This window comes from Nicotiana attenuata, unplaced genomic scaffold, assembly GCF_001879085.1.
Source record: "Nicotiana attenuata strain UT unplaced genomic scaffold, NIATTr2, whole genome shotgun sequence".
NCBI classification, from domain to species: domain Eukaryota; kingdom Viridiplantae; phylum Streptophyta; class Magnoliopsida; order Solanales; family Solanaceae; genus Nicotiana; species Nicotiana attenuata.
Window position 1 is genome coordinate 111,872 of NW_017672301.1, and position 16,054 is coordinate 127,925.

Sequence of the window (16,054 nt, forward strand, 5' to 3'; positions counted from 1 at the left end):
TGTGGTGAGAGTATCACAAGTTAGTTGAATTCTTTGTAACTAGAGAGTGACAAAGTGGCTTGTGGTGAGAGTACCACAAGTTAGTTGTGTTAAACTCTTTGTAATAGAGTCATTACAAAGTGGCTTGTAATAGGTGTTTACAAGTTAGTGAAGTTGAAAGCCTACAGGTGTAGGTCGTGGTTTTTGTCCCCTTGAGTTGGGATTTTTCCACGTAAAAATCCTGTGTCCCATTTACTTACTGCTTTATTGGCATTCTCAGCATAACCTCATAGAGAACCAGGTAATCTATTGTTTGGTGGACTCATACAAACTAACAATCAGTAAATCATGGCATGACTGAGTGTAAATATTAAACCAAAAACAGTGAGGAAACAGTAGTAAAAAGACCCTAAGGATCCAAACAGTCTGCACGAGTCCCAAACACGACATTCAGCCCCAAACATAGTAATACTTTCCAAAACACAATAATATCAACAGTTTCCAATCAAATACGCGACTTAATAGTCGTATGGGACGGACCAAGTCACAATCCCCAACGGTGCACGACCCCACGCTCGGCATCTAGCGTGTGCGTCACCTCAAAGTAGTGGAACGATGTGAAATCCAGGGTCTCATACCCTCAGGACAATATTACAATCATTACTTACCTCAAACCGGCCCAAACTCTAGCCCGTGATGCCCTTGCCTCTCGAATCGGCCTCCAAATACTCCGAATCTGATCAAAATCAGTATATTATCATCAATATATACGCTAAAGGAACAAAGCCCAAGCGAAAATAATCAAATTAACTCAAAAATCCCGAAATTGACCAAACCCGACCCCGGGCCCACATCTCGGAATCCGACAAAAATCACAAAACTGGAAAACTCATTCTCTCACGAGTCTACCCATATCAAATTCACTAGAATCCGGCATCAAATGGCCATACAAATCCCCAAAATTGACTCTCCAAATTTTCTTCCATTTTTCCCAATATTCACCCAAAATTCCCAAATTAAATGATAACAATCAAGACATAATCATGGGATTTAACCAAATTTGAGTGAACAACACTTACCCCAATCAATCCTCTGAAAATCCCCTCCAAAATCACCTTCTTCCGAGCTCTCTAATAAATTTTGGAATTATGAACTCAAGCCCTCATTTTTGAACTTAAACATTCTGCTTAGGTACTTCCTTAATCGCGATCGTGGAAAGGCCCTCGCGATCGCGAAGAACAACTTTGCTGGCTCCTAATTTAAATCTACGTGAACGCGTTAATCACCACGCAAATGCGATGCTCTGCTTCTCTCTCCTACGCAACCGCGGACCTCTGATCGCGTTCGCAATGAACAAACGTGTGGCCCCAGCTTTGGTCCACATAACCCTACGCGACCGCGACTTAACCCACGCGTTCGTGATGCTTCGCCTAATCAACCTACGCGATCGCATCCCTTACTCCGCGATCGCGATGAAAAACTTGCCTGGTCTCCAAAATTGCTCTACGCGATCGCGAGCCTCCTCACGCGATCGTGAAGAAGGATCTTCTGCAACAAAAATACCAGCAAAATCTGCTAACTCTTCAAGTCCAAAAATGTCCCGTTGGGCATCCGAAACACACTCGAGGCCCTCAGGACCTCAAACAAACATGCCAACACATCCCATAACATCATTCAAACTTAGTCGAGCCTTCAAATCACTCAAAACAACACCAAAACACCCTCGGATTCAGGCCTAAGGATTCCCAAAACTTCCGAATTCCGCAAACGATCAAAAAGTCTATCAAACCTCATCCGAATGACCTAAAATTTTGAACACACGTCAAAAATGACACAACCGACCTACTCCAATTTCTGGAATTCCATTCCGATCCCGATATCAAGATTTCCACTACCAACCGGAAAACGCCAAATTTCCAATTTCGCCAGTTCAAGCCTAAATCCACCACGGACCTCCAAAATACATTCCGATCACGCTCCTAAGTCCCAAATCACCTAACAAAGCTATCCGAACCATAAAAACTAAATTCCGAGATCATTTACCCATAAGTCAATATCCGGTTGACTTTTCCAACTTAAGCTTACTCAAAAGAGGCTAAGTGTCTCATTTCACTCCATGACCATTCCGAACAGAGAACAAACAACAGACATGACGAAATATAGTTGAAAAACACATAAAGAAGCAGAAATGGGGGAAACGGAGCGGTAACTCATGAAACGACCGGCCGGGTCGTTACATCCTCCCCCTCTTAAACAAACGTTCGTCCTCGAACGAGTCAAGAAATATAACTGAAGCCTCAAACGGGTGAGGATATATGCTCTGCATCTCCCGCTCGGTCTCCCAGGTAGCCTCCTCCACGGGCCGACCTCTCCACTGCAGTTTCACTGAAGCTATATCCTTTAATCTCAACTTTCGAACCTGACGCCCCAAAATAGCCACTGGCTCCACATCATAAGTCAAATCACCGTCTAACTGAACCGTGTTGAAATCCAAAACATGAGATGATTGCCAATATACTTTCGGAGCATAGAAACGTGAAATACCGGATGCACACTCGACAAGCTAGGTGGCAAAGCCAGCTCATAAGCCACCTCCCCAATACGCCGAAGCACCTCAAAAGGCCCAATGAACCGAGGACTCAATTTACCCTTCTTCCCAAATCTCATAACACCCTTCATGGGTGAAACCTTCAATAGAACCTTCTCCCAACCATGTAAGACACATCTCGAACCTTCCTATCAGCATAACTCTTTTGCCTTGACTGCGCTGTACAAAACCGCTCCTGAATAACTTTCACCTTGTCCAAAGCATCCTGCACCAAGTCTATACCCAAAAGCCTTGCCTCGCCCGGCTCGAACCAACCAACTGGAGATCTACACCGTCTCCCATATAAAGCCTCATATGGAGCCATCTGAATACTCGACTGATAACTGTTGGTGTAAGCAAACTCCGCGAGCGGTAGAAACTGATCCCATGAACCCCCAAAATCAATGACACAAGCGCGCAACATGTCCTCCAATATCTAAATAGTGCGCTCGGACTGCCTGTCCGTCTAAGGGTGAAAAGTTGTGCTCAACTAAACCTGAGTACCCAACTCTCGATGTACGGCTCTCCAAAACTGCAAAGTGAACTGAGTACCTCTATCCAAAATGATGGAAACTGGGACACCACGCAAGAGAACAATCTCCCGGATATAAATCTCTGCTAACCACTCTGAAGAATAAGTAGTACACACAGGAATGAAGTCCGCGATCACCCAAATAGCATCGAACTTATTCAAAGTCCGTGGAAGTCCAACTACAAAATCCATGGTAATCCGCTCCCACTTCCACTCTGGAATATCTAACCGCTGAAGCAAGCCACCCGGTCTCTGATGCTCATATTTCACCTGCTGACAATTGATACACCGATCTACAAATCCTACAATATCATTCTTCATCCTTCTCCACCAATAATACTGTCTCAAATACTGATACATCTTTGCGGCACCCGGATGGATGGAATACCACGAGATATGGGCCTCCTCCAGAATCAACTATAGAAGTCCATCTATATTGGGCACACATATCCGGCCCTGCATCCTCAAAACCCCATCATCACCAATAGTCACATCTCTGGCATCGTCGTGCTGAACCCTGTCCTTAAGGACAAGCAAATGAGGATCATCATACTGGCGCTCTCTGATGCGATCAAACAAGGAAGACTGAGAAACCACACAAGCTAAGACCCGACTGGGCTCCGAAATATCCAACCTCACAAACCGATTGGCCAAGGCCTGAACATCAACTACAAGAGGTCTCTCCCCAACAGGAATATATTCCAAGCTGCCCATACTCACCGCCTTCCTACTCAAAGCATCGGCCACTACATTGGCCTTCCCCGGATGGTAAAAGATAGTAATATCATAATCTTTTAGCAGCTCCAACCATCTACGCTGCCTCAAGTTGATATCCTTCTGCTTGAACAAGTGATGGAGGCTACGATAATCAGTAAACACCTCACAAGACACACCATACAGATAATGCCTCCAAATTTTCAACGCGTGAACAATGGCAGCCAACTCCAGGTCATGAATAGGGTAGTTCTTCTCATGGGGCTTCAACTGACGAGAAGCATAAGAAATCACTCTACCCTCCTGCATCAACACTCACCCAATACCAACTCTCGAAGCATCACAATACACTGTATATGAACCTGAAGATGATGGCAAAACTAACACTGGAGTTGTGGTCAAGGCAGTCTTGAGCTTCTGAAAGCTCGCCTCACACTCATCCGACCACATGAAAGGTGCACCCTTTTAAGTCAACTTGGTCAAGGGTGATGCTATAGATGAAAATCCCTGAACAAACCGACGATAATAACCCGCCAAACCAAGGAAGCTGCGAATCATTGTGGCTGAGGACGACCTAGGCCAACTCTGAACCGCCTATATCTTCTTCGGATCAACTTGAATACCCTCGCTGCACACCACGTGCCCCAAGAAAGCCATTGAACTGCCAAACCTCACACTTGGAGAACTTTGCATAAAGCTTCTCCTCCCTCAACCGCTGCAATACCACTCTCAAATGTTCCACGTTCTCCTCCTGACTATGCGAATACACCAGAATATCATCAAGGAATACAATAACAAACGAGTCGAGATAAGGCCGAAACACAATGTTCATCAAATGTATGAACGCTGCTGGGGCATTGGTCGGCCCAAAAGACATCACGAGGAACTCATAATGACTATATCGGGTCCTGGAAGCTGTCTTAAGAAAGTCCGAGTCCCTGATCTTCAACTGGTGATACCCTGAACGGAGATCAATCTTGGAGAACACCCACGCTCCCTGAAGCTGGTCAAATAAATCACCAATACGAGGCAAAGGATACTTGTTCTTGATTGTGACCTTGTTCAACTGCCTATAATCAATGCACATCCTCATCGTGCCATCCTTATTCTTCACAAATAGAACTGGCGCACCCCAAGGCGACACACTAGGCCGAATAAACCCCTTATCAAGGAGTTCCTGAAGCTGCTCCTTCAACTCCGCCGGTGCCATTCGATACGGTGGTATAGAAATGGGCTGAGTGCCCGGCACCAAATCAATACCAAAGTCAATATACCTGTCCGGTGGCATGCCCGGCAGGTCTGCAGAAAACACATCTGGAAAGTCCCTCACTACTGGGACTGAATCAATACTAGGAGCCTCTGCACTGACGTCCCCTACGAAAGCTAAGTAAGAAAGACAACCATTCCCAACCATCCACTGGGCCTTCAAAAATGAGATCACCCTGCTGGGGACAAAATCAGTCGAACCTCGCCACTCAATCCGTGGCACACCCGGCATAGCCAGTGTCACTGTCTTAGAATGACAGTCCAAAATAGCACGACATGGAGATAACCAATCCATGCCCAATATCACATCAAAATCGACCATACAAAGCAACAGAAGGTCCACTCGGGTCTCCAAACCCCCAATAGTCACCACACACGACCGATATACACGGTTCGCAACAACAGTATCACCCACAGGAGTAGATACACGAACAGATGACAAAAGAGACTCACGGGGCGTATCCAAATAACGAGAAAAATATGATGACACATATGAAAAAGTGGAACCGGGATCAAATAACATAAAGGCATCTTTGTGGCAAACTGAGTCGGGTCTGGCTGGGAGTGCATAGAAATGGTCCTGACCACCACCTGATCGACCTCCCCCTCTAGGGCGACCCCTAACTGACTGTCCTCCACCCCTAGCTGGCTGGGTGGGTGGTGAGGTAATTGGGGCTGAAGTTGATGGCTGACTCTTCTGCTGAGACGGACCCCCAAGACGACGAGGACACTGCCTCCACATATGCCCCAACTCTCCACACTCATAACAACCCCCAAGTGCCGGAGACAGGGACTGAAAGGGAACCCCTATCACCGGGATGACTAGCAGAAGAACCTGGTATAGAAGAGCCCTGAACTGATGGCGCACGAGAGGAACTCTGGGCTGGAAGGGCACCAAGTGAGGAATGGCCCTGATGAGAACTGTAAGAACCATGGGTCGATGATGCCACACGATAAGCTGGCGAGCTGACTGAGCATGCCTGAATGGACAGACTCTGCCGTGCTGAAACTGACCCCTATGAGGAGTACCACTGAATCCACCCTGACCACGAAGCCTCTTAACCTCCCTCTCAAACCTTTCCTGACCACGAACCATCTCAATCTGTCGAGCTATGTCCACAACCTCATCAAAGGTAGCACCAGACACTCTCTCTCTGGTCATAAGCAACCGAAGCTGGAAACCGAGGCCATCTATAAACCTCCTGATCCTCTCTCGGTCTGTGGGAACCAACCAGACCGCATGACGAGCCAACTCGAAAAATCGCATCTCATACTGTGTGACAGATCTATCACCCTGATGAAGCTGCTCGAACTGCCTGCGCAGCTCCTCTCGGCGAGACTCGGGTACAAACTTCTCCACGAAGAGAACGGAGAACTGCTGCCAAGAAAGGGGCGCTGCGCCAATTAGCCTACTCCTCTCGTAAGCCTCCCACCATCTAAGTGCAGCCCCGAAGAACTAGAAAGTAGTGAACGAGACCCCACTGGTCTCCAGAATACCTGTGGTCCGAAGCATCCTCTGACACTTATCCAAGAAACCCTGAGCATCCTCACCCTCAGCACCACTAAATGACGGAGGCTGAAGTCTACCAAAGCTCTCCAATCTGCGCTGCTCGTCCTCTGGCATAACAGGAGCTACATAGTCCTGACTCCTGAGCAGCTGCAACCGGCTGGGCTGGAGGTGCCCCCGGTGTCTGAAGTCCCTGCACGACCTGCTCAGGTGTGCGAGCGGCGGGAGTCTGAGTGCCTCCCCCGCCTAAGAAGTAGTTACGGCTGTAGTAACTGAGACTGCCTGAGCCAGGCCAGTGCACACTGATAGAATCTGGGCCATGGCCTCCTGAAGGCCTGGGATAACAATAGGCACAGCCAGTGCCTGAGCTGGTACTGCTGGAGCGTCCGCAACTGGGACATGATCCTGAACTGGGGCGGCTGGTGGATCTGCAGGTGCTGCCCTAGCTGCTGTGCGGGCTACACCCCTGCCCCTACCACGGCCTCGACCGCGTCCTCGGCCTCTAGTGTCCCCAACTAGTGGTACTGGTGGTCGCCCGTCCTGACCGGTAGCACGTGTCCTCACCACCTGTGAGAAAATAGAATAACAAAAGTTTAGTTGCCAGAACCAACAGATTCGCACGACAGGAATTCAAGAATATCAAGTTTTTCCAAAAGGTTCTATAGCCTCCTGCAGATAAGTACAGACTAGGGGTGGGCGTTCGGTGTTTCGGTTCGGTATTTCGGTATTCAGTTTATCAATTGTGTATACCAAATACCGTACCAAAATATTTCGACGTGGTTCGGTATTTACTATTTTGGTTCGGAACAGTTTCGGTATGGTTTCGGTTTAATATTATGGCTTCTAGCCTTCTACCTTCCTGGATTGATGCACCTTTTCTCTATTAGAGTATTAGTTGATTAGTTCACACACATTGATAGGTGAAGTACAATTTTTTTCTGTCAGAATTGTATCTGCTTAAAAATGTTTAATTACCTCACTGATAAAATAATAAAAATAAAACTGTGCAATCAAGCGGATGGCACTGAATAAATGTGGAACTTGAAAAGGCAAGCTCAACCAGTATTTATGGTTTTATGCGACAGAGTGGGTAGATTAGACTCGTGATAAGGATTGCTACAAAGCTAAATTTGATATTTGATTCTGTCTTCTCATGCAATTTCTGGATTAGGTTATTCTTATTATATATATTTACTTGGTAAACATGTGGGCTTTTCAATCAATTGCTGTTAGTGGGCGGTAATTGATTCTGGGCTGGGGCGATGGGCTGGTGGGGCTGGGCAGTGGGCAGTAAGACATAGGTAGGTCCAACTTAAAAAAATGTCTTTAAGCATTCAGTAATTCTGTATTTTGATATACCGAAATTTTAAAATTCTAATACCGAGGACCGTACCGAAATATCGAAAATGCAATACCGAATTAGACCGAAATACCGAATTAATTCGGTACGGTTCGAAATTCGGTTTTTCGGATTTTATGCCCACCCCTAGTACAGACGTCTCCGTATCGATCCGCGAGACTCTACTGACTCGTGAGACCTATGTAACCTAGGCTCTCATACCAACTTGTCACGACCCTAAAACCGACCCGGTCGTGATGGCGCCTATTGTGAAACTAGGCCAGCCGACACAATTCCCAAATTAAACCATTACTCTATAAAAGTCATTTTTTAAGCCATTAATTAACAAAATCTCATAATATAAATCTAGATAACCAGTGCGGAAATATAACACAAGCCCGACATCGAGGTGTCACAAGTCACAAGCAACTACAACTCTGTCTCAATACAATAAAGTCTAACAAAGTTTGGAAGACAAAACTAAATAAATCTAGGGAAGATATGAGGGAGAAGAACAGGGTTGTGAACGCCATGCAACTACCTTGTCGACTCCAAAATCCTACTGAATGGACAATCAATGCTCACTATCGCGACCCGCAACTCCTGGATCTGCACACAAGGTGCATGGAGTAATGTGAGTACGCCAACTCAGTAAGTAATAAAAGTAAAAGCAGCTGAGCAGTAAGAAAACAGATGATTCCACGTCATAACACTACAACAAAACAGTATATTTCCAAAACAGTACAGAAATCAATTAACTCGTAAAAATAACTCAGTTTCAGTAAACCCTTTTCTTTTAAAAACATCTTTCAATAGTTTCAAACAAGTGGTGAAACAGTGGTATGAAAATAATAAGAACGTAAACAGCCCCTAGGGCAAGACATGTACCATAACCGCCCCTCGGGCAACAGAACCAGCCCCTCGGGCTACTCATAATCACTCATAATCAGCCCCTCGGGCAATAACATAATCAAGATCAGCCCCTCAAGCAACATTACATCACACACACTAGGTACCCGCGCTCACTAGGGGTGTTCATACTCCGGAGAGGCTCCTACAGCCCAAGCATTATCACAAGCCATCTCGTGGCATAATAAATCGGGCACTCGGCCTATCATATATCACAAATTAGTATGACATGCTGCGGCACACAGCCCGATCCCATGATATCCTCACAACACAGGCCCTCGGCCTCACTCAGTCAGAAACCTCTCAAGCCACTCGGGCTAACAGTAAACAGGTGCTCGGTCCAAAATATCATATATATAATCAAAACGGAATTAGTAGAACTGAGTTATGAATTAGTAAATCATAGCATGGCTGAGTGTAAATATTAGACCAAAAATAGTGAGAAAACAGTAGTAAAAAGCCCCTAAGGGTCCAAACAGTCCGCACGAGGCCCAAACACGACATTCAGCCCCAAACATAGTAATACTTTCCAAAATACAATAATATCAACAGTTTCCAATCAAATACGTGACTTAATAGTCGTACGGGACGGACCAAGTCACAATCCCCAACGGTGCACGACCCCACGCTCGGCATCTAGCGTGTGTGTCACCTCAAAGTAGTGGAACGATGTAAAATCCAGGGTCTCACACCCTCAGGATAACATTTACAATCATTACTTACCTTAAACCGGTCCAAACTCTAGCCCGCGATGCCCTTGCCTCTCGAATCGGCCTCCAAATGCTCTGAATATGATCAAAATTAGTATATTATCATCAATATACGCTAAAGGAACAAAGCCCAAGCGAAAATAATCAAATTAACTCAAAAATCCCGAAATTGGCCAAACCCGACCCCGGGCCTACATCTCGGAATCCGACAAAAATCACAAAACTGGAAAACCTATTCGCTCACGAGTCTACCCATATAAAATTCACCAAAATCCGACACCAAATGGCCATCCAAATCCCCAAAACCATTTTTCCCCAATTTTCACCCCGAATTCCCAAAATAAATGATAAAAATCAAGACATAATCATGGGACTTAACCAAATTTGAGTGAACAACACTTACCCCAATCAATCCTCTGAAAATACCCTCCTCCTAAGCTCTCTAATGAATTTTGGAATTACGAACTCAAGCCCTCGTTTTTTAACTTAAACATTCTGCCCAGGTACTTCCTTAATCGCGATCGCGAAGAACAACTTCGCTGGCTCCTGACTTAACTCTACGCAAACGCGTTAATCACCACGAGAACGCGATGCTCTACTTCTCTCTCCTACGCGATCGCGGACCTCTGATCGCATTCGCGATGAACAAACACGTGGCCCTAGCTTTGGTCCACATAACCCTACGCGAACGCGACTTAGCCCACGCGTTCGCTATGCTTCGCCTGATCAACCTACGCGATCGCATCCCTTACTCCGCGATCGCAATGAATAACTTGCCTGGTCTCCAAAAATGCTCTACGCGATTGCGAGCCTCCTCACGCGATCGCGAAGAAGGATCTTCTGCAACAAAAATACCAGCAAAATCTGCTAACTCTTCAAGTCCAAAAATGTCCCGTTGGCCATCCGAAACACACTCGAGGCCCTCGGGACCTCAACCAAACATGTCAACACATCCCATAACATCATTCAAACTTAGTCAAGCCTTCGAATCACTCAAAACAACACCAAAACACCCTCGGATTCAAGCCTAAGGATTCCCAAAACTTCCGAATTCCACAAACGATCAAAATGTCTATCAAACCTCATCCGAATGACCTGAAATTTTGCACACACGTCACAAATGATACAACGGACCAACTCCAATTTCCGGAATTCCATTTCGACCCTGATATCAAGATTTCCACTACCAACCGGAAAACGCCAATTTTTAATTTCGCCAATTCAAGCCTAAATCCACCACGGACCTCCAAAATACATTCTGATCATGCTTCTAAGTCCTAAATCACCTAACGAAGCTATCCGAACCATAAAAACTAAATTCCGAGATCATTTACCCATAAGCCAACATCCGGTTGATTTTTCCAACTTAAGCTTACTCAAAAGAGACTAAGTGTCTCATTTCACTCCATGACCATTCTGAACACAAATCAACCAACACGATATGACGAAATACAGCTGAACAACACAAAAAGAAGCAGAATTGGGGAAAACGGAGCGGTAACTCATGAAACGACCGGCCGGGTCGTTACAATTTGTACTAAGTTATATCATGTGTCCTTAAAATCGCGTATAAATTCAATTGTTATCCGATTTTAGGGTAAACACGCTCTCTACTCAATTGGTTAGAGTCTCATGTTGATAACGTGTTATAAAACAATAAAAGAAGAAAAAGACTATTAGAGAGAAAAGTAGAGATATAATTCTTATTGGTTTGTGATGATTTACAATGGAATAAAAAAAATAACTTAGCCACCAAGTAAGAAACCCTAAAATCTCTCTAAAATACAGACGACTTAAATAAAATTATATTTATAACATCTTCGTTACAATAATCTATTTCTTCGAACAAATAATGGAGATGGAAAAAGGGAAATGCCTTTTGATTGCCTTAACCAAATTTGCCTTTTTGGATTCTTTCCGCGAAGAAGAAAAAGATACTTTCGGTTTGATAGTACAATATGGGGAAAAAGCTACAAAATCTCATTACGTCGAAACGAAAATAGCGTGTCCATTTTCCCGTTCTCCCTCTCGCACGTCACACGTACGTTGACGTTTTGAAGTAACCTTTTCTCCAAAAACCCACAGCCTTTTGCTATCTTATAGCACAAACAACTCCCCTAATTTTCCTTTTATACTATACATCCGCTCAATTACAAGCTTCTTCAGATTTATTTACTTCAAACAACTGAAGAGTCCTATTGTTTCTGATCTTCTTCTGATTCGATGTCGGTGAGTAGTTCATATCTCTTGTTTTTTGCTTCTTTTTCATTTTTGTCGTTGCGAATCGATTTGATCTATTCGTAAATCTATGAATTACTGTTCAATTGGATTCGATTACTTTCGTTTGAGTTCAATTTATGGAGTTTATTAGTTAATCGTTTTCGAGTAAATGCCCTAGATTTTGCCTCTTTTAATGAAGTTTATAGTTTACCTAGTTCCTGGATTTGTTAGATAAACCTGTTAGAAGGTGTGTATGACAATGTAGTGCTCTTTATTGTGTTCGAGTTAATATGATTAACTGATGGTAGCAACTGAAGTGCCTAATTCATTTGCGAGTGGATTTTTATGTTACAAAATGTACTTTTGGGAATTACATTAGGAAGTTCGATTAAAATGCTTTTGGCTAATTCCAGATCATTAGTCTGATTTGCTACTGGAGATGTGATTGGATGATATTGATAAGTGAAAAACAATAAAGTCCTTTATTTGACTTGAGTAGACTTGGGCACCAAGTGTCTTTGGGAAGAATTCTGAGTTTCGGATGTATGTTTTTCTCCTCGTATTTTGTGCTTTTAGTAAGTTATGATGTTCCGCATGGCCTGAATATACGTAGTACTGTAATTGCTTCTTTAAAATGATAAGTGCCCAAATAAATTCATTTTCTACAAGGAAGAAGACTATATCTAGGACCAAATGATGAAATATAATTGTTTCATGAGAAGAGGAAACTTCAAAATCCTGTTTTGTAGTGGATTTTGGTAATATGTGGTAATGTTTTCTATTAGAATTTTTTTCGTCATCAGAAAAAGATACTATGTGGTAATGTCCATTGTACACTTATGATTTTAAGAAGCTTTCACGTAAAGTCATCCATGCCTCAAGTGTTGCTCCTCCGTATCAGCAAATCCACATTTGAGAAATTTCTTGCTTAATGTTGGACAACTTGCAGGATGCTCCACTAACCTTTCCTAAAGAAAGAAGAGCGAATGACCATTAAACAAGATGCATGGCTTTTTACCCTATGTTGTCAAGTCTTGCTAATCCTTTCTAGTTGTTTATCATAATAGGTTAGAACAGTGAAAGTGAGCAATGTCTCTCTTGGTGCGTCGGAGCAAGATATCAAGGAGTTCTTCTCATTCTCCGGGGATATTGAGTATGTTGAGATGATAAGGTTAGTGTTGGTAACACAAAATATTGTCATTGCTCTTCTCCTCTGTTTGTTTTCCATCTAGGCGTATCTTGAAATTAGAGACACAATCTGCCTATCGAGAATTTAAAAGCTAATATGATATGAGCTTCTTGTTGGTTTCTTTTATGTTTATGCACGTTTATTTTATTGCTATTGTAGTGAGAATGAGCGATCTCAAATTGCATATGTCACATTCAAGGATCCCCAGGGTGCAGAAACTGCAGTTCTTCTTTCTGTAAGTTTACTTTTCTTATCCTCTGGAGTCCTATGTAAAATCTTTACTGTGTAAGTATAATAATTTCCACTAATTCAAGTCGTTTAGATTTGATGTTGAAAATACTTGTAAGTTTCTTAAGGAATGATTTTAGGGCAGTAAGAAATAGGATTTTTTTCATTTTTGGCCCGTCGGCCGAAATTAATTACAGGTGCTAGCCAACAAATACAATTATACACTGATTATGTATATAATATGTATATTCATACTTAATATATACAAAACATATGCATTTGAAAGCTATTATTTTGGAGGGCGGCCCAATAAGGTAATTATCCCTAAAAAATATATTGTCATTTGAATCTCATTGTGTCATCGAGTGCATTTCTGTAAAAGCTAATGAGTTCCTGATTCAGTTATTCTGTAAGCATCTTTATCAGAAGTGATAAAAGCCCCTTATGTTTTGTTTATTTATAAATTATAATTTATTTTTACATATCCTCCTATTTGTCTATGTGGTTTGTTGTTCATCGAATGAGGTGATGACGAACAAATTGTGGTTCCTGTTAGGAAACTGTTGTTACAGTTGCTTCAGGAGGTTGGTGGCTTCAGTTCTCTTTTGAGGCTTATATGTAGTATCTAGAACTTTTGGCTTTTATTATTTGTGCTTTTGGTCCATTGGTGGTGTTCTATTTCAAATTTTATCAGTGCTGGCTATAATTGTTATTCATACCAAGGATAGGGTTGCATGTTGATTAATATTAGAGGTGTTCCTGCACAGTGCATTGCTGGTATAAATTTGTTTTGCCCTCTAATACCTGTTGTGCTCTCTCTTTCTATAGCTAAAGTAAATTCTTTTAAGGCTGCTACTTTAAACTTGTAAGGCCATTTTTACTCTTGATACCATTAAACAATCCATGCAATACTGCACTCCCACATTGCCAGTGGGCATTTCCTCCGCATTTCAGCTTATATCTTGGAGCCTTTGTAACAGTGGGAAAGTCATAGAAGTCCAAAAGAGGCACTGATAGACTAAAATGGGGTTGATTGATGTTGTGTTCCATGATACAGGCAATTATTTGATTGTCGCACTTTCAAAATGCATGAGCACAATGACAATTTGCTTTTCTCTGAGGGGGTAGTGGAAGGGAGGGGGACGTGAAGTTTTTGCCTAAAATTTTTCTCCTTAGCTGTCAGTGTTTCATTATTTTATCCCCCTCCGCTTCTTTTGTTCCTTTATGTGCTCTTGAAGGCAAAGGGGAAGAAGATATGAATGACCCCCTCCCGTTCTCTTGAAAAAGTTTCATTTGCGTTACTCTAAGCAGCATAATTGGTAACAACTATTCGAAAAGTTTTGAGTTGTTGAAAGTCTTGAATCCCACCAGATATGCCAGAGAATTGTTCTGCATTTAAAGAGGAAGAATCTTTGAGATCAACCCTACGCTCATTTGATGCATATGTGGCTTTTTCCTTCTGCCATTTGATGGCTTTGGGTAAATTGCTTCAAGAGATAGTCTAGGGAGGAAATAGTAGTTAAGAGACTACGCAGCGTAGTAGAGATACAGATTAACTGCATTTTAGTAAATTGCAACTGGCTGTTCAGTAGCTTGCTATAATGCTTGATTTGAAGGATGAAGGATTAGCTTCCATATTTTCTCATTCCTTTTTAACTGCTGCTTTTTCTTTTTTCATGGGGGGAGGGGGGGGGGGGGTAAGCTGATAATAATATTGTTTGTGGTTTCCAGGGAGCCACAATTGTTGATCAGTCTGTCACAGTAGCTCTGGAACCTGACTACGAGCTGCCTCCTACAGCTCCAGTGCCAATCAAGGTCTGTATAATTTATGTTGACATTCTGGTCTTATCTACTGTCTGGTAGTCACTAGCTAGTGTATACCTCCTATATATATGCAGGCAACTGAGAGGGCTAATGCAGCTGGTGGTGGATCTGCTATTCAAAAGGCAGAAGATGTTGTAAGCAGCATGTTGGCAAAGGGCTTCATCTTGGGCAAGGATGCAGTTAACAAAGCAAAGACATTTGATGAGAAACACCAGCTCATATCCACTGCCTCAGCCAAAGTTGCTTCACTAGACCAAAAAATTGGACTTAGTGAGAAAATCAATATGGGAACAACTATTGTGAATGACAAAGTGAAAGAAATGGACCAGAAGTTCCAAGTTACTGAAAAGACAAAATCAGCTTTTGCAGCTGCTGAGCAGACAGTTAGCACTGCTGGATCTGCCATCATGAAGAACAGATATGTTTTGACAGGGGCATCTTGGGTTACTGGTGCTTTCAGTAAGGTCACCAAGGCTGCAGGGGAAGTGGGCCAGAAGACGAAGGAAAAGATGGCAGAAGAAGAACAGGGAAGAAGTTCAGCTGCAGGTTATGTGCCTATACATGCTTTCTCGGAGTCCCCAAAAGCTTCCAAAACCGAGGAACCTGCCAAGCCCTCTTCACCTAAGGGCCTAATCCTCTAGCTTGCGCAAAAATATTTCAAAACTATTGTTCGATTCTGCTAGTCTGATCTTTTAGCTGTCATTGTGTTGTGGTTAGACTTAGATATGCTAGTTATACATAAAATGTCCTGTACGGTTGTTGATACATGGAACGATAGTTGCTGGACTATTAAATTCCTGTCGAAGTCTGGTCTTTGTCAAAACGTAAGATTCTCATTTGCTTTTGGGTTGGTAATTTGGATTTCAAAAAGTAGGAAGCTACCCGAGGTTGTACTGCAACAATTTTACGCGGGTATGAGCTTTGACCTGATTAGTTTGGCCGTATGTCCCTGTTGTCAAGACAGCTGGAGATACTGCGGATGAAGAAAATTTCTTGCAGAAACAAGAAAGGGATCAGAGGTGCCCTACGATCATCATTGTTTGCATCAAT

The 16,054-nt window shown here is 43.1% G+C and overlaps 1 protein-coding gene across 1 annotated transcript; it reads left to right on the plus strand.

The window, feature by feature from the left end:
• The first annotated feature begins 11,420 nt into the window (after positions 1–11,420).
• On the plus strand, positions 11,421–15,859 carry LOC109212655 (binding partner of ACD11 1-like). Its single transcript, XM_019376321.1, has 5 exons — positions 11,421–11,772; positions 12,831–12,934; positions 13,112–13,187; positions 14,912–14,995; positions 15,079–15,859. Exons 1-5 carry the CDS (start codon positions 11,767–11,769, stop codon positions 15,643–15,645), a joined length of 837 nt encoding a protein of 278 aa, XP_019231866.1. The 5' UTR covers positions 11,421–11,766; the 3' UTR covers positions 15,646–15,859.
• The last annotated feature ends 195 nt before the right edge of the window (positions 15,860–16,054 follow it).

Coding starts and splice junctions, on each gene's coding strand:
- LOC109212655 (XM_019376321.1), top strand. Junction 12,935..13,111: donor GAGTATGTTGAGATGATAAG/GTTAGTGTTGGT, acceptor TTGCTATTGTAG/TGAGAATGAGCGATCTCAAA. Junction 13,188..14,911: donor AAACTGCAGTTCTTCTTTCT/GTAAGTTTACTT, acceptor TGTGGTTTCCAG/GGAGCCACAATTGTTGATCA.